At 41.6% G+C, this 21825-nt stretch overlaps 1 protein-coding gene across 2 annotated transcripts in view; it reads left to right on the top strand.

Annotated features, from left to right (window-relative positions):
* The window catches only part of lsamp (limbic system associated membrane protein), a 631545-nt gene that overhangs the window by 573416 nt on the left and 36304 nt on the right, over positions 1 to 21825 (top strand). For both annotated transcript variants that reach the window (XM_060887892.1, XM_060887891.1), the window contains one exon: positions 5282 to 5514. In XM_060887892.1, the coding sequence (XP_060743875.1) occupies positions 5282 to 5514 (233 nt within the window). The remainder of the gene's footprint in view (positions 1 to 5281; positions 5515 to 21825) is intronic.

The following is a 21825-nucleotide window of genomic DNA, read 5'->3' as shown; positions in this document are numbered from 1 at the left end:
GGTTAGGAGTAAAACTCTCTAACCATTAGGCCATGACTCCCCCCCCACATGGGGGTACAAATGGTACAAATATTAAATGCAAAAACAAACAAGTAAAAGTCCTGAGAAAATTTTCCAAAAACTACAACTCTGTAAACTGGGGTTTTTTCCCCCGTTTGAATGCAAACCGCTGCGAATTGCTTTAAGAGTAAGAAGGAAAGTCCACTTGCGTATTAATCTTTAACATCCATCCTACATTTGTTTTGTAAGGAAGTTCTAGACTTGTCTCCACGATGCAATTTGACTTCCGACAATAAGGACAGAATCTTTCGCTAGATTGTTGTCTGCTTGATAAAGTGCATAATGCATCAGTTATTCTTAGTCTCGAAACCTTCCACTTTTATATATATATACGATCGCCAACATCAACGCCATCGCAGTCGTCACGTCTTTGATCTCCAGCTAGCCGTCCTGACACTTTGCAGCCGTATACATGCCTGGAAGTTGGAGTCTAAATTTCTTTCAACTTCTCATATGAATTTGCACGAATATGTAAAAGCCTCTCGAGTCTCATCTCTCGAGTGTAAAAGGTTGTTTGCTTTACATGGTGTATGAGTCTTGTGTAGCAGAGAACGTGTGTTATCAAGGTTGTGGGTGTGTGTGTGTGAGTGTGATGTATAGGGGATCTTTTCAGCAATCCGATGCGCAAAGTGTGAGCGTGTGTGTATATCAGAGAGGAAGGAGTGTGTGATGTATAGTTGATATGAAGAGTGTGAGTGGGCTCTCTGATCACAGAGAAGTGCTGAGGGAGCAAGATGAAGCACAGAGGAGGTGAGAGAACTATCCTCTTCTTTCTCCTTATACTGCAATTTGTTTCTTCCTCCCCCACTCGCTCCCTCGCTCCCTTCCTTCCCCTCTCTCTCTCTCTCTCTCTCTCTCTCTCTCTCTCGACTCCCTGTTGGCTGAGCGATGGCAAAGAGGTTTCAGAATAACTGCAAAGTAGGACTCTGGTCTCTGATGGTAAAACATCAATGCAAAAAAAAAATCACAGTCAAGCTGTTCCAGAGTTCACACATCTGCCACTCAATCTTAGAAGCAGCAGTCGAGAGGTTCAACAAACAAAGCTATATCTCACCCGGCATGCAGCATTGAGTGAAATATTAACTGAGCGCTGAGTAATATGCATGTTGTGAGGATTTAATACCGAAACGGCACACGTCGGTATTCAGACTGTTCAGTGCTGTACAGAGATTTATTCACCTGAGACGAGTCTAAGACACGAATCTTAACTCTTACACCTTTTTCAAGAAGCAGCAAAACTATCGTATGATGTACTGTATCCGCCATATTCGGTGGAGTATTAATGTTTGTTAGAACTGTTTATGGTCTAACTTTTATTTTTTAACACATTTTTCACTGGAGACCAAACAGTCTTCCCAATGCCAACTTGACAACAACAGGATTATGATCATAATTATGATTTCCCTGAATGTTGATGCGGTGTACAGTGACCCATACTCAGAATTCCTTCTCTGCATTTAACCCATCCAAAGTGCACACACACACAGCAGTGAACAGACACACACTGTGAACACACACCCGGAGCAGTGGGCAGCCATTTATGCTGCGGCGCCCGGGGAGCAGTTGGGGGGGATTCGGTGCCTTGCTCAAGGGCACCTCAGTCGTGGTATTGCCGGCCCGAGACTCGAACCCACAACCTTAGGGTTAGGAGTCAATCTCTTTAACCATTAGGCCACGACTTCCCTATCATGTCTGTCCTTCTAATAATCTGTCCTTCTGTCTCCAGCAGTCACCTTCCCTTCAGTCTGTAGTGCTAATTCACTAAGTGTCTCTGGCCCGTGACTTAGGACTATTAATGTCTGGAATGGAATGTCTTTTTTTTTTTTTTTTTAAAAAAACGAACATTTCCCACAGGAGAAGAGCAGCAGCAGGAAAGGTGTCATGTTGGGTTTGGTTTACAGTGCTTCCAGCAAGATGATTATCCAGGCAAATCTCTTTTTTCTTTTTTTCCCCCCATAATAAAGATCTTTATTGTTCTGAGATACATATTTGATTTGATTTGAATTTCATGATAGGGGCACGGTGGCTTGGTGGTTAGCACGTTCGCCTCACACCTCCAGGGTCGGGGTTCGATTCCCGCCTCCACCTTGTGTGTGTGGAGTTTGCATGTTCTCCCCGTGCCTTGGGGGTTTCCTCCAGATACTCTGGTTTCCTCCCCCGGTCCAAAGACATGCATGGTAGGTTGATTGGCATCTCTGGAAAATTGTCCCTAGTGTGCGATTGCGTGAGTGAATGAATGAGTGTGTGTGTGTGTGTGTGTGTGCCCTGCGATGGGTTGGCACTCCATCCAGGGTGTATCCTGCCTTGATGCCCGATGACGCCTGAGATAGGCACAGGCTCCCCGTGACCCGAGGTAGTTCGGATAAGAGGTAGAAGATGAATGAATGAATGAATTTCTTGATGTACTAACATGAACCTTAGCAGGAATCTTCTATATTTAGTCACGGCATTATGTTTCCTCTTTTTCTTGCTCGAGTCTAGTAAATTGTAGTTTTATACCACCGGTAATATTAACGTTAGTCTATACTGAAAATTCGAGCGAGGAAAAGTCCAGCGATGCATTTCAGTCTGCAGTTTGTAGTGCACTGTGCTAAGGTACTTCACAGTTGCATGAACTCAACCCGTTGGGCTTTGTGTGTAGCTGATTAGAGTTAACAGTAGTGGAATCCCTGTGCTCATGTTCCACAAGTTTTTTTTTTCTTTTTGAGGAGAGTACAGCTCATCTCTCAAAGCACAGCCCTGGGAGAAGCATCCTTATCTGAGATATTCCCTTATTTGGAGCCAGCACAGCAACTGTGCCAAGCAGTAAGAGGAAAGCCATTGCATCCCTTTTTCTCTTTTAGTGACCAGCCAGATATTTCTGTTGACATTGACAGAGCAGAGTTGTTGCTTCTGACCTTAAAATCTGCACCCTTTTGACAGGTTCTGGGAGAAAGGGGGTTGTGTTTCAGTTCATAATCTCATTAACATTCATTCATTCATTCATTTTCTACCGCTTATCCGAACTACCTCGGGTCACGGGGAGCCTGTGCCTATCTCAGGTGTCATCGGGCATCAAGGCAGGATACACTCTGGACGGAGTGCCAACCCATCGCAGGGCACACACACACACTCTCATTCACTCACACAATCACACACTACAGACAATTTTCCAGAGATGCCAATCAACCTACCATGCATGTCTTTGGACCGGGGGAGGAAACCGGAGTACCCGGAGGAAACCCCCGAGGCACGGGGAGAACATGCAAACTCCACACACACAAGGTGGAGGCGGGAATCGAACCCCCAACCCTGGAGATGTGAGGCGAACGTGCTAACCACTAAGCCACCATGCCCCCCAACTCATTAACATGCCTCTTCTTAATTTAATCAGGTGTTTTAGAGCACATAGAACCATATACTGAGAAGGTTATTTGGGTGGTAGTGGCTGGTAGTGATGGTCTATGGGCAATTGGAGCATTGGGCAAACCTGCATGGTAGTGGGTGCATTTAAAGTGATGGATGGAAAGAAGCACCTTTTTGCCCCTGTGATGGGTTTTGTTTTTGTAAATTTTTTTATTTTCTTATTATTATTAAGAAAGAAAGAAATCAAAACTTCCCCATGGCCTGCACTTTCACTTGGTTTGCATGGGTGGGTAAACAGGTTTGGAGAAAGGAATGGGCAGATTGGAGTGTTCGTGGCTGTGCTTGGAGAGGTGGGTGGGCAATCAATATTTTGGAGCAGGACATAAACGTTTTGGTGTGGTAACTGCTGGGTTTGGAGAAGGGCAGGATTGAAGTTGTTTGGGATTGGAGAAGAGGCTGGCAATTGTGCTGCACACAGTACGCAGATTGTCAGAAGGGGTTGTATCTTAGTTTGTATGATAATGAGCTGATTGTTGGGTGGGCAGACAGGATTTCAGCAGGCACCTGGCACAGTGGGGTGGTACTGGCTGGGTTTGGTACGGTTTGTGATTACGGGTGTGGAGTTTTGCTTGAATCAGGCAGGTTCTTAGCTGGACTCTGAAAGGCTATGATTTCTCAGTCAATAAAGCAACTACATTAAAGACATGGGTGGGCAACCCCTCTGGGGCTTAAACCCATGAGATGTTTACTTCTTACTGGCCCCTTCTCTCAGTCCACACTTCTTCTTCTTCTGCTCATTAGTGAAATTTCTATTTTCCTCCTTATCTCACAAGTCTATCTCTCCATCTTTCTATCTGTCTTTCTCTGTGACTGTCTTCTCTATCTTCTCTTGCTACCTATGTCTATCTCTCTGCTCTATCTGTCTCTCCTTCTGTCTCGCTCTCTCCTTCCCCCAGGCAAAGCCTCGGGCGTCCGGTGCACACATCCGTCACTGCACCAAGTTAGCTGTCAGACAGAGAGAGAAAGATTGGCTAGCTGTTGTTTAGAGCTAATGTCGATCGTGCAGACAAGCCCTGGTGAAAAGCGCTCGTTAGTCAGCAGTAAAGAGATGGAGGGAAAGGCAGTCAGAGCGATGGAGGGTAAAGAGAGAGGTTGAGAAAGATGGTCAGACTTTTCTAAAACATCAACATCAAAGCATTTCAGCATCAGGTATGGGGCTAAACCGTTATGGCCACAAACATGATGATGCTCAGGTTCATTCAATTGGATTTCTACCTTCAAGCAGCGAGTAGTAATCAGTGTCCTACTGCAAAGATCATCTAAATTTTAGAGCAAAAGTTGCTCTCTCTGATATATTGTGAACACTTTCCCACTTTCTCTGCCTGTTTCTTTCTCTTTTCCTGTCAGGGTGATCTTTGCAGCAGCACTTTCTGTAAAAATCGATACAGAGGAGTAGAAAATATGTCATGTTATTAGGCACTTGCTTGTCTGCCTCATGTCAGTTTGTCTTATACCTGACATCTGTGTCATGTACAGCAACTTTATATTATTTAATATCTAATCTCACCTCCTTGTCAAGGATCATCAATTGCACATCATCTGAAGGATAGTATAAAAGTTTGTAAACTGTTTCGATACTCAAAATGGTGGTGTATCTTTAAGAATATCATGCAATATGTGTGGATTCCATCCTTCTTGCAGCCTTTTTGAAAATAATGTTTTTAAAAAAAAGTTAGCAAGATATTAGCACTTGTTTATTATATCGTTTGCAATTCTTGTTATTGTTGATTTGTAATTCGTTACGGAAAAATCTCATGCCAATCTCTCTCTCTCTCTCTCTCTCTCTCTCTCTCTCTCTCTCTCTCTCTTCCCCTAGGTGTTATGTCGATGACAAGGTGTCCAAAGTGGCCTGGCTTAACCGCTCCAACATCATCTTTGCCAGTGAGGACAAGTGGTCCCTGGACCCCCGTGTGGACCTGGTGACAAAGGGTCAGCTTGAGTACAGTCTGCGCATTCAGAAAGTGGATGTATACGACGAAGGGCCCTATACCTGCTCGATTCAGACCAAGCAGCAGTCCAAGACCTCCCAGGTTTACCTTATTGTACAAGGTGAGCTTAGATCACAAGCTAGGGATTTGCGTGATTGACAACCTGTCAGTTAGCTGACAGCACAGTGGCACTTGTCATTGCACTACTGTGGTCTTAATACCTCAAAACCTACCACCTCAGGCAAGGACATGCCTTAGAGTCATCAAGGACTCTGTCTTCCAGCCTGTCAACCAGAAAGAGATTTAAATATGTGTTTTAGATGGATAGGGATGACTGGCAAAGTTTATGAGTAGGGTCATGGCTGGTTGATTGTGTGATCTGATGACAGAGTAGTGATGTGGCAGTACAGTACAGTATATCCAAATACACGTTATCAAAGTTGATAGATATGGAATTAAATGGGAAATTTGTCCAGCATCTACTCATTTCATTATTTTACACTATAATTATACTAGTGCTGGAAGGCAAAACTAATTGAGCTTATTAGCCACTATGTCCTTTAACCTCAACCTCAACCTCAACAGGTTTATCAGTATTAACGTGTAGTGTTGATAGGATAAGTACACTTGAATGCTTGAATAAGAAAACAATCAGCATATCACTACAATCTGAATGCAAACATTGCAAGTCCTGGCTTAATACCAGTTAAGTAAGGTAGGGTAAAATTATTGGTACCAGGGAATTTCTTTGATTCTTTATTTCCATCCAAATCTGTTGTCAGTAATTTTTTATATATATGACAGTGTATTTAATGTTCTATATAATGAGCATTAGACGTAATACTGTATGCATCTCATCTTGAATTTCCATGTTTGTCTCGAGGTATGGAGACAATCTGCATTTCCATTAACCCGCTTATCCACGTGAATCAAATCTAATCCAAACGGAGCTTTAAACTCCATTTTGACTTATGTGCAGTAAGCTGAGGTCTGCTCTCTCACACATCTACCCTTTAACAAACCGCTAATAGACTGTCTCTCTTACTGATGGTGATAATACTAAGCAGCAGAAAGAATCTATAAGAACAATTTGTGCAGTCCTTAAATCCATAGTCGGCGCTAATGCTTTAACCATTCATTTGTATTGTTTTTAAGTGCTCTCAGCTTGCTGTGCTTTTTTGCTTTTAGGTTTCCATTCATTTCACATTGATTAGACCCAGTTTTTGACATATTTTGCGGTTGATTTATGTTTTATCATCATTGTGAAGTAAATAAGGGTCATGCATAGAATTTGGGCCACAAAAGAAGAAATGCTGGATTAATTACAACTATATGAAAGCTTCCTTTTTTTGGTAATTGCTTGATTATTAAGGCTATTAACAAATAATATATTTTATTTATGCCATTCAAATATTTTTTTGTTTAATAAAACGTTAGCATATACCAAATTTTTATAACCCCAGGTTGGTATTTGCAGTCGCTACAAAAGACTTTTAGTGCATTTGCCCTTGCTATTCATTGTGTTTGTTCTTGGGTGCCTGGGCAGGTTGAAATGTTTTTGGCAAAGCGCTAAAGAGATTTATGCCTGCTACCTCTAGGGAGGCTGAAAAGTGACCAATCTCATTTCCTAAGCAGGAATGTGTTCATTATCCCTTTTGTCTTGTATGGTGTACTGTTTTGTTACTCAAAACTATAACTCCTTATGCAATTAAAAGCAATTCTGTTTCACTTGCAAATTTCCCTGGTTACTCAGCATAAAATAAATTAATGTATGGCGAGGTACATAAAAAAAAAAGTGCGCCTGACAAAACAAAGAGTGTTGGGAGTGCTATTCGTCTTGGCGACAAACTTATAGTGAGTTCAGTGTTATTCTGGTGCTATGCGATTGATCTGAGAAATTGAATAAAAGTGGGGTTTTTACTTATTTCAGTGGGGATTTTAGACCACATACAGTACAGTTTGTTTGGCAGACATCACATCACTAAATTCTGAAACAGCATTAGTTTGAAATAATTGTGCCAAAGTTCTTGATACAGTGGCAAGCCCTTCCGCTCTAGAAGGGACCCAACCGAGGATGCAACAAAGTAATAGAAGTGTGTGATTTCTGGTCCCCAGAGAACCATTTCAGCACAGAACTCAGCTTGTTTGGGCTCTGAGTTTTTCAAGACAGTGGTTGTCTTAATGCATGAATCACTGAGATCTCAGCAAGGAAGACCTCCGATCTATTTTTCCAAAGGCCGAAGTTACGGATTTTTGCCAGCACTCTATGGGTTCTCCACAGGATTACTTTTTAGCCATCGAGAACAGCTCAATGTGTTTTCTTCTACTCCTCAAAGTCACTGCCTACCAAGCTGGAGGGTGTCTAGCTCACCCACTGTTCTGCCTTATGGCAATGTGTGTATTCTTCCTGTGTTGGCGTAATCAGATCTAATCTGAGGGTGTGACTAGCTTCATCGTGCAGGATGGTGAAGCATCAGTTAAAAATAATTAATATGCAAATTAACGAAAAGCATTGGTTGAGACATGCAAGGTTAAGGTTGCGGACCCCTATAGCGCTTGAAACTTAAGTATGGTTGCATAACAGTTTAAATTATTTTGTTAGGTCGAAATTGTTAGCTCAGCAGTTAAAGAGCGTATTAAGATTTAGCATTTATCTGCTAATAAACTTTTATGGTGAGGTCATGCCTGGAGTTTAAGATATGTATATAATTTTTTTAAACTTTGCTGGAATACAAGTTATAAAGGAACAGAAATGTTATTATTATCAGATTGAAATCGTGTGAATGGACCAGCTTATATTCTACTGCTCAGTTTCCTCAGAGCCTGCCTACTTCTTGCAGTCATGTCCTCAGCGACCAGCCCAATGCTAGAGATGAATTTAAAAGCAAAGTTTTGGAATAGAATGTTCATTGTATTATTTATTGTGGAAGTTATCGACTGATAATTTTAAAAAAACTCTGCTCACTGCTCTGGTAGTTGTGATCAAATCTATTGCCAAGCAATGTCCTTGATTCCAGACGTGATACCTCATGGACACACACTTTACATAATACATCTCAATTTAGTGCACTTTCTACCATTACTGAAGATGCCAATTTATGTTCAAACACTGGGCAGCATTGCTAGTAAACAATGTGGTCATTGCTAGTAAGAAATTATCTCCATCTGCATTGACACTATTGCAAGGGAACAGCAAGGTGACATCCCTTGTTAGCTTGTTATTGAGTACCCTAACTAACCCACTGAACAACTCACATAAATTCCCAGCTGTAACTCTGAATATCATGAGGTCTTGTGTAAGGCATTTGCTCTTCCTTGTAATAAACCCTTTGACTGTACCATTAATCTGCTGTAACACTGCACCTCTAAAATAATACATTAACTTCTTGTTTCCTTCTGAGAACATGGAAGAAATCCTTGAAGGAATGTAGTTAAAGCCCTTCATCAAAGTTATATCAGGCCATTCGCTTTACTGGTTTTGGTAAAGCTTTTCTTTGTCTAGAAAATGAAAGAAGGCCTTTTTCTATGTACTGAGTGCTGTGTATCAGATCACTCATATATACCTGAAACTAAAAGATTTGATGTATATCCAAAGGTATGTAGATACAGAACAAATCATACTTGTCCTTGTTGAACATACTACTCCAGATTTATTACTCCATTGCTCAACTGGGAAAGCTGTTCACTAGATGCTGGAGTGTAGTTGTGAGGATTTGGGTTCATTCATCCACAAGAGAATTAGTGAGATCAGGCACTGATGTATGGATGACGAGGAGGACTGGGGTGTAGTTGAGGTTCCAGTTCATCTCTAAGGTGTTCATTGAGGTTGAGTCAGAGTCCATAACTGTGCAGGACACTCAAGTTTTTCCACTCCAACCATGCCTGATTCATGCTTTGTGGACAGGGCATTGTCGTGCTAGAACCGGTTTTGGCCTCTTATGCCCCTTTTCCACCGAGGCAGTTTGAGTGCAGGTTCGGAGCCTAATTTAGAACCAGTTCTTTCTTTTTCGACAGCCAAAACACCGGCTCTGAACCCGGAAAAGTGGTTCTTAAGTAGCACCAAAACATTGCTGGTCTAGACTTAAGAATCGCTTGTGTCAGGGGCTGTGGGCGGAGCTGGGGGCGGGGCTACTGTTAGCGCCTTTGAGCGCCTTTGATAATGTACCTTAAGTATACTAATGTTTAATAGTATAGTTTAGTAGCAGTATGATCAGTTATCAGCACACATGATAGTAGGTAGCTACATGCTAAGGCTAACTTTTTTCTGTGTTAATGATAAAATAATGTTATGTACTTTCTCGATTACAAACTCCATTTATACAAACTACATGGAGCTGCACGTACACGTTGGATTCGCCGCGTTTGGATGCTAATGTAGGTTCACAAAGCCATGACCATTAACAGTAAACCGACATCCGCCATTGTTGATGTGTTTGTGTTTGCCGCTGCTGCGCTAACGTTGCTGTGTATGTATGACACGTATACAGTGACGTCAGACTCGGCTCTGTGTGATGGCTCTCTAGCCGATGGAAAGGCAAACCGGTTCGCCAGTAGAACCAACTTTGAACCAGCACTAGTGCTAGCTCTGAACCAGCACCCGGTTCTTTTTGGTGGAAAAGGGGTATTAGTTCTATATACCTAGATCTTCTGTTCCCAGTTCCATAACGCCACCAGGTACGTTTATCCTTATAACACTTCCAGCCCTAACCACAGAATTTGAAACACCTGACCTGTCATTATGACCATGTTCATCAGTACCATCCATAAAAATCTTATCTCAGCAATGGTGTTTATGTAGCATGGTAGAATTTGGTCCTCTCTTCCAAGAGACCGAACATGGATTTGTATTATGGTCAAATCATTGAAGATTACAGTAATGGGATTTGCTGAGCCAATTGCCATATGCTTTCTGCAGTCTGCAGCCTTAGAATATGTATTTCATTATACACTTTCCCTTAGTTGTAATTCATGCTCCATTTCTCTTCTCTGGATCTCCATTATCTCCATTATTGCATACATGGTGCACAAAGATCATTTTTTATCCCAGAGTAATTAGGAGCGCACAGAATAGAGATAGATCATTAATATGCCGATTATGACCTCTGTGACCCATTTGTTGTATATTGTATTGCATTTTTTTTTTAATAAGTATTTTGAAGAATAACTGTCTTCTGAATCCAAGTGAAGCATTTCCTCTCTTCACAGTGCAAATTATCGTGCTCACAAAACCATCTAAAATTGCGAGCCGTGAGCAGGGAGACCAATCAAATCTGAGTGGTTTCTGAGAGTTTGGATTAATCACAGGAGACCACAAGTGTCATAGAGACAGATCTTTCAGGGTGTTGCAAATTGCACATCTATCTTAAAAAAAAAAAAAAAAAAAAGTTTGCAAGAAATGCCTGATTCATGACTGGGAATATCCAATGAAACCGAGAGGCAGTAATGTGAGGAAATTGGTGAATGCAATCACATGACCAAGATTAAAATAAGTCAACTCACATGGAGTGATAGCCAAATGTTGTAATAATAATAAAAATAGTACTTATTATTATTATTATTATTAATCAGTGAATTGTGAATCTGTTCTTCTTGTATAAGGCAGGATAATGCTGCAAGTGTAGCATGAAGCATATACGTGACTGTACAAGTTATTACAATAGAAATAATAATGCATTATAAAAAGCTAGTCTTCTACAAAATAAATCACTTCCTGGCCAGTCAGAATCTTGGATATAATTGGATAGAACCTGCTGGTCTTGTGAGCATACAGAAGGATGTAATGGTGCCATTAAACAACCATCAAATTTACAGTTTCTGCTAGCACTCACATGAAAATGAGGTTTCCTGACTACGGCAAGAAGGCAAAGGAAATGTTCTTGTAATTACATGTGATCTAGTACATTTCAGCCCACCCTCCTTCCCATGATTGCACAGGAGCAGGATTAGACGTGAAGCCAATATTAATAAGGTGCTTTTACTGCCTGAATCATTCAACCTTTTCTGTACAAATTGCAACCCATTCATGATGGATTGTGGGGTGTTTTGACATCTCAAGGTACCACCAAGTAAGTGATTGCACATGTTCAAAATTCTGCCTCATTGTTTTGTGTCTGATCCACAGAGACAATTGTACCTTTGACTGGTTCAATTTCATTTCATTATACATAATATTACGTATGCATCTCAGAGTATCCTTTGCATCGCTGTGCCTGTGGGTATCGGTCAAGGTTTCTGTCTAATGTTTATATCTAATATTCTTAAAAAAAAAATGAAATGCACAAAGCATGCATGTGAGAGGTCTGTGAGTAATGTTGCAGTAACCTCAGTGGGATGGACACACTCAATGGCTTTGTCTCATTACCGGTTTCTGAAGCATTGCAACATGCAATTACTGTCTCTTACTTGCTTGCTCACTCCCTCCCTTCCTGCCTCGATCTCACTCTCTCAGACTGGTGAACTCCTTTCATGAAGCCACACAGTGGGTTATTAAATATTTATGGCTTCTGTCTTTATCCCCAAAGCACAATGTGCTGGTATTTAGCAGGAAAGCATGAAGATCTATGCAGGAGAAGAAGCGTCTGGGTGTCTTTGTGGCCAAATGCAAAGTAAAGGTAAAGCCCAAACTGCCTTGACCTTTAGCAGTTATCCCAAAACAGGTGGAACCTTTTGGCCCTGGTGCCATTGATAGAAGTAAAGAGAGATCAAAAATGATGGAGGGGTAAAAAAGTACAACCAGAGCTTGGAAAACATATCAAAGTGAACTCTGGACTGATGCGGCTACCACCGGTCTTGCCAGGTTTAACCGTTTCCTCTGGATTGCACCATTAGTACCCACTGTTCCTGTTGTGATGAGGAGAACATCGCTCTCATCAAACCGCTGACTCTTACTTCCTGCATCACTAACGCTACCGGAATTGTCTGCTTACTTTGAAGCCAGTACCCCTGTAGAATCCCTTGATGTTTTAATGATAGAAATAATCTAGCATTCTGTTTTCTCCCCGGGCCGAACCAGGACGAAAACGCGGCGAAAAAAGAGGCTCTTCTTTTCATCTTTTTTATGCGCTGCCAACATGAAGCTCATGCATTTAAATGGCGCAATCCTGTAGCGCTTCCAGGTAGGGATACGCCGTACATTGGAGAACAGCCCATCAGTCCAAGGGCAAAAGTATTGCAATGTCCTGACAGCCTTAAAGTACTGCAGGAACACTGGCTTTGATGAATGTTCTGGTGTCTGACAGCAAGCAGGCAGGCGTCTGGACACCTGTTCAGCTTTTCAAAAAGTTTGGACAGATGTTTTTCAATAAAATTAACTCGGAACGTAGAGACTTTAACCAAACATTATGATCGCAAAAGTCAGATACAGTAAGATGATGGTCCTCTAATGAGAACCTGTGATTAAAGGAAAGTATAATGTTCCAATTATAGGATCAATCAATCTAATCCTCGCATAACATGCAAAAATTTTAACACATTTAACTGTCACGCTTCCTCCATAATCACTAGCGTATTTGGAGCTCAAACGGTATTGCAAGCTAACTAGTGTACACTGTGTAATGCTTTTCTTTAAATTTCCCAGCTTATGAGGAAGCTGGGGTCGTAGCACAAGTTCAGCCATCGTACAGCAACCCTGGAGCGTAAAGGGATAAAAGCCTTGCTCAAGGGATGCACTTATTTCCAGGGATTACAGAACAGCATAACAGATATTGCGTCATCGGGTAGGCGTGGCCTATTTGATCATTTAACCCTAACCCTAACCGTATTTTTTGGTTGTTTATTTGTTTTCGAAAATAGCTTAACGGTAAGATAATAAAATATAATAGATATAAAGTATAAAAATCTACCTGTATGACTGTTTTGTCTTTCATAATCCATCGTAGGTATGCTCTTTTTTTTTTTTTTTTGAAAGAGGGCGTTTTTCCAAGACCTTCAGAAACACGCCTACTTTACGTCGTGGTAACGAAACCCCTGGAATTTAGTGAATGCCCCTTGCTCAACTGACCAAAAGTGGCAGCTTAGCGCACCCATAGCCTTTACTATTTTAAGCCACCACTGCCAATTAGTATACAGTATCAATGGAGTGAAGAGATGATGAACTGTTTGCAAGTGATGAGGTCAGGATGATTCTTATAATCAAATAAAGAGCTCCTTTCCCATTGTCAGATTATAATGATTTAAAATCTACTGTGAAATAGGTAAGGCATGTACAGAGTCTGCATTTCTTTACTTCTGGTTGTGAGATGTAAGAGTAATTACATTTGAAAATTGTACCAGTATTGCACCGTGAAAAATAAAGAATATGTTCTATTAGAGCAGATCAAATGAAAGTTGTGAACCAAATGCATAGATCTACAAGATACCCCTAGGATTATTGTCAATGATGTATGTGATCTTGCCTTCAATTTGGCCAAAAATAAGAAAAGTTAGAAGATGGTTGTCTTCGTTCTTCCCTTCTGGATGTCACCTGACATTTACTACTCGTTAGCCCAGGTCTTGCTGCATCAGTGTGCTGGCTTTTGGTGAATAAAGCTACCACAGTCAGTCTGAAAATCCCAGTGTCTCTAACTACCTCAGACAAAATCGGTTGATTTTTAATGAACAGGTCCTGGGAGAATGTTGAGTATTCATGGGCATGGCGTATATTCATAAAATTCAGAACATAATCCAAATCTCAATGCCAGCATGTTAGCAATTGTCAAACCCAAGAAGGCACTTATGATGAAACTAAGGGTGAATTCCCAGGTTCCATGCCAAGGTTCAAAACACAGGAATAGTCATCATGGAATAAAAGACTTGAGAATTTCCTCGACCCAGAGGTTGGCTAGACCTCACGATGCGTACATGTTTTGCACTAAATAGGATGGGATTGAAGTAGATTACAAGGAAGAGACAACTCTGCCGATGGACAGGTGTAATAATTAAAGCTAATCTGATATTGCATTAGGGGGGGCACGGTGACTTAGTGGTTAGCACGTTCGCCTCACACCTCCAGGGTTGGGGGTTTGATTCCTGCCTCCACCTTGTGTGTGTGGAGTTTGCATGTTCTCCCCGTGCCTCGGGGGTTTCCTCCGGGTACTCCGGTTTCCTCCCCCGGTCCAAAGACATGGATGGTAGGTTGATTGTCATCTCTGGAAAATTGTCCGTAGTGTGTGAGTGCGTGAGTGAATGAGTGTGTGTGTGTGCCCTGTGATGGGTTGGCACTCCGTCCAGGGTGTATCCTGCCTTGATGCCTGATGACGCCTGAGATAGGCACAGGTTCCCCGTGACCTGAGGTAGTTCGGATAAGCGGTAGAAAATGAATGAATGAATGATATTGCATTACTTGTTTTTCTAAAAAATATGTGTGTTTGTTGTTTGTGGTAGGGATTTGAATTTGCTTTGTTCTTTAAAGACAGAATATATGACTCAGAACCCTGTACAAAGCAGGTCCTAAGTGATTTTTAGCTACTATGCTACCACTGCACCTTCAGCTGTTTTGACATAGTTGGTATTTAATATTTTATTACCGTATTTTCCGGACTATAAGCCGCAACTTTTTTCCTTTTTTCCTTTGAACCTTGCGGCTTAAACAATGACGCGGCTAATATATGGCTAAAATATTAAATATTTTTCCAGCTTTCATTTATTTATTTATTTTTTTCAAAAAAACACGGTCTGTGACGTGCTCAGTTTTTTGGCAGCATGAAGCTTTCATTAGACCGATGAAATTGCCGAACAGGTAGATTCTCCGATGTTTGAGAAATGCTTTGAGAAAACTGAGTCGGGACCACAAACTAAAAATCAAAACAAAAAACAAAACAAACGTGTAGCCAATGAGCAGAAAGGGGCGGGTCGTGTTAATATAGGATCAGCTTTCCAGCGCTGGGGAGAACTGAAGGAGCAGGAAGTTGGCACATATTCACAGATTGGAGTTTCCTGAGTCAATAACTCCTGAGCTAAACGCTGTTACTACACAAATAACACCTCTTTTCTATCGTAGTAATGTAGAGACGCAGCTACAACCGCGTTTTGTGTAGTAACAGCATTTAGATTATGATGATCCGCATCCAAACAGACACCATCATTTATGATAAATAAAATAGCCTATGTTCTGTACATTCCATGCACAATTTAGGATTTCACAGCTTTTTAGGATTTCACACTGGGGAAGTCGTGGCCTAATGGTTAGAGAGTTTCAATCCTAACCTTAATGTTGTGGGTTCGAGTCTTGGGCCAGCAATACCATGACTGAGGTGCCCTTGAGCAAGGCATCGAACCCCCCATAATTGCTCCCCGGGCGCCGCAGCATAAATGGCTGCCCACTGCTCCGGGTGTGTGTTCACGGTGTGTGTGTGTGTGTTCACTGCTGTGTGTGTGCTCTTTGGATGGGTTAAATGCAGAGAACAAATTCTGAGTATGGGTCACCGTACTTAGCCGTATGTCACTCACTCACTCACTTTTACAAAAAGATATTAAATGATTATAAATACACGCATGGATAGTTTTAGGAATTGCATAACCCGGCTCTGAATAAAACAAACTTTTCTCACTTTAATACTGATATTAACCTTTTATCTTAAGTTTCAGACTCTGAATACAACCAACCGTGTGTGTGTGTGTGTGTTTGAATGCAGTGATCCATGGACACACTGGCATGTCGATTTTGCACTCGGTATGTATAAACATTACCAAAGCTGATCTCTCTGCAGCCAGGCGTCAGTGGTAAACATCCAGCACTGATTTGGCCCCACCACTGAGAACGTACATGCAGTATTCATTACCCATCATGCCGTCTTGCTCACTAAAGCGAAGAGATAATGTCCCTGATGGCTGCAGAGTGAACAGAGCATTAGTCCCTTTTGATGTTTAGCCCTCATCACGAATAAATATTTATGCTGGTACTTCCCACCCAAAATGACCTTGCGAACATGGACACATCATTTGCGTTCATTATGATCGCAGTGTAGTGAAGCAGATCATCAGCGTAATGTGATATTTCTGACACCTCTACTGTTGTAAACAGCCTCGCTGTTCTTAGAGTTGATTGCTGAATAGTAAGAGGTGAGACGGGTTACTTTGTGAGGAAATGGATTGCGACGTATTCCCAGTCCCCTGACTCCTCTGCCATACAAATGAGGATATATTAAGTCACTAGTCGGAGTTAAGTCAGTTAAAGCGAAAGGTCCTATTCATGTCTTCCAGGGAATTTTTTTGCCCAAAATCTTCTCAAGATAAAATTGCCACAGACCATGCTGGACATCTCAGAGGATGTATTTCAGAGAGGTGGAGTGGTATGTGACTAAGGTGGAGATGTCTTACTATCCTAATCAAGTCATCAAGGTTCATACCGATGATGACCTCAATACAATCCGGATTTCAAAGGCGGTTTCTCTGCAAGACTATTAGACACTGATTGGACCAATTGGTGTCATAAGGCTAACTCAGGATGTCAACTCATCACAGGGGAAAAATCACACAAACTGCAGACGACTTAGAGTTTGTCAATTTAGAGACACTACAGACAATTTAGAGATTGTCGAAAAGACTTTAGGAGGAAATAAGTGTATCAGGAGGAAACACCTGAAGCACAGGGTGATGCACATGTACACAGAGTCGATATAGGAATCCAAGCCCCATAGAGTACCAAGCAGGCAGGAGTGGTGGCAGGAATCAAACCGTACACACAGGGTGGAGACAGGAATCGAACTCTCAGCCCCAGATGTGTGAGGCAAACCTGCTAACCACTAAGCCACCATGCCCCCCTGTATGAAGCTGAGGGTTCTGGTAAGCCATTATGAGCAGTGGCGGAACTAGAGTTTTATACATGTGGTGGCCAGGGGGTGGCCAAGGCAACTAGCACAAATGTCAACGTAATGTATATTATGGCTAAACTGGGGAACGAACCAATCTCTCTTGTCTGATTAATCTGTTAATAGTGTCAATTTATTTAGCGACGTAACTTTCGAAATATTTTTCTGGAAAACTAAATCCTGATGTTTAATCTCAAAACGTACCGAAATTTGATGTTTTAGTATTAGACTGTTACAGTATTCTTCTCTACCTCTCAACTCTTTCTTGTCATTGATTGATGGATTTGAAATGTTGAGCTGCGCCGTGACCAAACGTCAAACGAAGACTTCTTTTGATAGGTGAAATGAGATGTCAATCAGCATCAAACTTCCAATGCTATCAAATAGAAAATTCGGGGTGGCACCTGGGATGGCCAATCAGATGTCAGGGGTGTTCAGTGCCACCCCGGACACCCTTCTGGCTCCGCCACTGATTATGAGTGTAGCGTAAGACAACTTAACTTAAATTCTGTGATGCTACATATATATAATTATAAATAGCTCTAAAAGTTAGTTCTTGTTACAAGGGGATCATGGTCTTTTCCTATGACATTGTATATGTTGGGAAGGTTGTGGAGGCTGTATGTGTGTTCTGGTTGACATGAGGCAGTTATTGATGCCAGCACTGACCCACCCCGCCAAATAAACCACCCCCCACCCCCTGCCCCGATTTGATCAGACCCATCCAATCAAGGGCATGGAGAGGAGACTAATTAAAAGCTGAACTCAGATAGAGGATGGCTATAATCGATGTGTGAGTGCTCATCAGATGAGAGGAGAAAAAAGAGGGAGAGAGAGAGAGGCGTTAGAAAAAGAGAACAGGCCACTAATATTTAAGCACACTTTTTGTTTGTAACGATTGCCCTTTTTGAGATCCATCTCCGCCAAAGATGGCACTAAACAAATGAAACAGTGCACCAATCAGTGAGATAATTAGTTGTTGGATTTTCCTTTTGTGTGTTTTGTTCGTCTTTTATGATTCCTTCTCTGATTTGCAGACTCCAACAATCTCTACTTCCTTCCCAGTTTTTATTTTTTTCACAATTCTTCATCTCTATACACATGCATGTGACAGGATAAGACAAAACCAGAGATGTAAGTCATATATTTAACAGCGTGTCAAACAGTACAGAGGCTCTATCTGCAAGTACGAACTAAGGTTGGGAGTGGGGAGCTGAAGAAACGTCTCGTGCACACACACCGCTTTCTAGCATTAAAGTACCAAGCACACCCTGATACACCTCTGTGTACATATCGAGAACTTTGATTTCTAACAAACTGTGAAACCACAACACAACACACACACACAATGAGCCATCCTGAAGAGCTCACAGCATGGCACATTAATTGTCGAAGACGTACGCGGTGCCAGAGTGTGATGCCATGCCCCACATCAGCCCTTTCCTGCTGGAACATCTGTTTCACAGCACGGCATCGTGACAACACAACCTGACAACGGAACGATGGTGTGTTTGCGTTGCTCTGGGAAAAGCCTGTGTGTGTGTTGTGAGGCGGCAAGAAGCGCAGCCAAATAGAGAAACAATTAGGCTTCTTCTGAAAAAGGGCCTTGGGGTGGATGGGTAAAGAGCTCTGAGTCGTCACGGCTCCAGGTCAACTGTTTGTTTCAATCTTTACTGCACACGAGGGGACCGAGGAATGGAGCTAATGCATAATGCATCGAACGAGAGAGAGAGAGACTTGATGGAGGGAGAAAAAGACAGAGAGACCTGAACTACTCTCAGTAATGACTTCCCTACACCAAATGTTCTCAGTTGATATGGCTCCAGCGTGCTGCAGATGAAAAGCAAATGACCAAATCTAGCACGTGCCGGTCAGAGTTCCTGCAATACACAGAGCTATGCTTAATATGTACTGTACTGTAGAACATTCTACAAGGTTGTTGATTTATTTTCTAGAACGGTAGCTGCAATTGCTAATGTTAATATCAAATGCATTATTGTCATTTATCGTATTGTATGTATTTATCAATGTTTATAAAAATGACTAATCTCTAGAACAATATGATGTTATATTACATATTTAAATGAATGAGGGGGGGGGGGGGGGGATAGGCAGTGTTCACAAAACCCTACATGCCCTAGCCGACATGTTATAACTAATGATATGATGAAACGTTGCTCTGTTATTGAAGAGTCTGAGCGTGACATGAACAAGTACATTATGGTTCTATGATTTTATTATAAAATTCCTGTCTCTCGTATAGGGAATGAATGGAGCAGTGATATGAAGTCTGTGATATGAAGATATGGCAGTTCTACATGTTTTATCTTTATTACTGGTGTTATTCAATCGCTTTTATGCATGCCATCAGTGTGTAATTGCTTTGGCGATACTTCTGCAATAAAACAGGCATGCCAGTAAAAGCCACTGAACTGAAATGAAACGAGTGAGAGAGAGAGAGAAAGAGATGAAAAGAGGGTCAACATGAGGCGATGAAAAATCAAGACTCGAATTTAGCACATCGTTTATATCTGAGCTTAACGGGCCTCAAAGATTCATTTTGTAATAAAACTCGAAAAACGTCTTTGTCCAGTTGGTCTACATCTCAGCGAAGCAGCGGTGCTTTAGTGCTTCAGGTTTATCACATCTTCATCTGTACACAAAGAGTTCATTTTGTGAAGTATCAGCTTCCAGGCTAACACCAGCTTCCTTCAATGCTGTTGTCATTTGTCTCGCAACATGTCACCTTGTTTTTCTTGCTAGTTTACCATAACTCAGTATAACAGCATCCAAAGAGCTGATGCATTGAGTCCGGTGTTTCTACTAGTGTCTTTACCACTTCACCACTACTGTATAATGAGGAATGTGGTTTGAATAAAGTGGGATTCCGCGTCATGATTCAGATTGACATTCAAAGAGAAGATGACAACCACATCATTGAGTATTTAAGGCTTTGGCACTGAGGAGTTAGTGTTGAATCAGTGATGACTCAGATGAGTTCATTTATGAGTCGCTCAGGAGCTCCAGGAACTCCAGTTGACTGTTTATGACGGTAGAAAGACATTATTTATAGTCACACTCTCCAATGATTATAATAATTTATAATCACACTCTCTGTCACCCAAATGAGGATAATAATAAAATTGGATTGAAAATAGTGACTGCAAAACCTGACCCTTATCCCTTAAACTGATTGTTTAAAAACATTCCCCTAAATACAACTGTAACATTGCAAAGGTTAATCTAGCAAAATTGCTAGCTTCAACAGTGACAGCAGCCCCAACATTAGCATAAAATATCTAGGAATATTTACAGGTAAACATGTTTGGAGTGCGGAGCAGAAACGTTTCTTGTAAGATGGATTAATTGCTAATTCAGGCTTATGACGGAGGGGACAGTGGCTTAGTGGTTAGCATGTTCGCCTCACACCTCCAGGGTTGGGGTTTCGATTCCCGCCTCCGCCTTGTGTGTGTGGAGTTTGCATGTTCTCCCCGTGCCTCAGGGGTTTCCTCCGGGTAATCCGGTTTACTCCCCCGGTCCAAAGACATGCATGGTAGGTTGATTGGCATCTCTGGAAAATTGTCCGTAGTGTGTGATTGTGTGAGTGAATGAGAGTGTGTGTGCCCTGCGATGGGTTGGCACTCCGTCCAGGGTGTATCCTGCCTTGATGCCCGATGACGCCTGAGATAGGCACAGGCTCCCCGTGACCGAGGTAGTTCGGATAAGCGGTAGAAGATGAGTAAGAGTGAGAGAGTGAGCTTATGACGTCACTAAAACGGTTTATCTAATACCAGCTAGCTAGCTAAAATGTGGCTTACCTATTGTTAGTGAGCTTGTCTAGCAACCTCAAGCAAAATTTGACATCAGATAAGTAAATAAGTAATAAAAAGATGGCGAGTATGTTTTCCGGAACATTCCACTTGGCCCCAGGGGCGGGACGTTTAAATAGGACGTCATATATGACTGGTACAGGACATGAATCAGCAAATGATTTAAATCGTTTTGATTTGCTTTAGTAGTGGGGAATGCTAGCATAATGAAAGTGACCTTGTTTGTTTTAGCCTTGATGAAGAAAATATATCTGGAAACCGATGCTATGGTGCAGCAAATTCAAGCAAAGTGTTAGTTTTCTTCTAAACTTTCAGCTGTGAGTGAAATCTGAAACCAGCTTTAAAGAGATTCTCGTTTTCATTTATTTCCATCTTCTTGTTATTCCTGTCGTTATTAGCTCCATTAATCACCCAAACCCCCTGAATAGAAATGAAATCTCTCCTGCTTCTCCAAGAGCCAGCCAAATTCAAATCTCACCTCCACACCGTGGGCCCCTGGTTTTTGTTGTTTGTTTTTGTTTGTTATGCGATGAATAAATTAAAGCCATTTCCTGAAGAGAGCCATATGTCATGCATCAAGAATTGGAGGTATTGTGGAATGATGAGAGTCATACATTTGCATTATGTTGATAGTTATGCACACAAACCGTGAAAGATTTGCCTGGAAAAAAGGCAAAAGACGAAGGGAAAGGTGCTGTAAGTGAAGCGTTTTTGTACGAGAAGAAAAATAAATCCACAAAGAAGTGTTTGTTAGCATATGGGTAAAGAGGAAACACTGTGCCAGGATCTTCAGGGCTGTGTGAAAGTTTGGCTGAT

This window comes from Tachysurus vachellii, chromosome 15 (assembly GCF_030014155.1).
Source record: "Tachysurus vachellii isolate PV-2020 chromosome 15, HZAU_Pvac_v1, whole genome shotgun sequence".
Lineage (NCBI taxonomy): Eukaryota > Metazoa > Chordata > Actinopteri > Siluriformes > Bagridae > Tachysurus > Tachysurus vachellii.
This window is presented reverse-complemented; position numbering and strand designations above follow the sequence as displayed.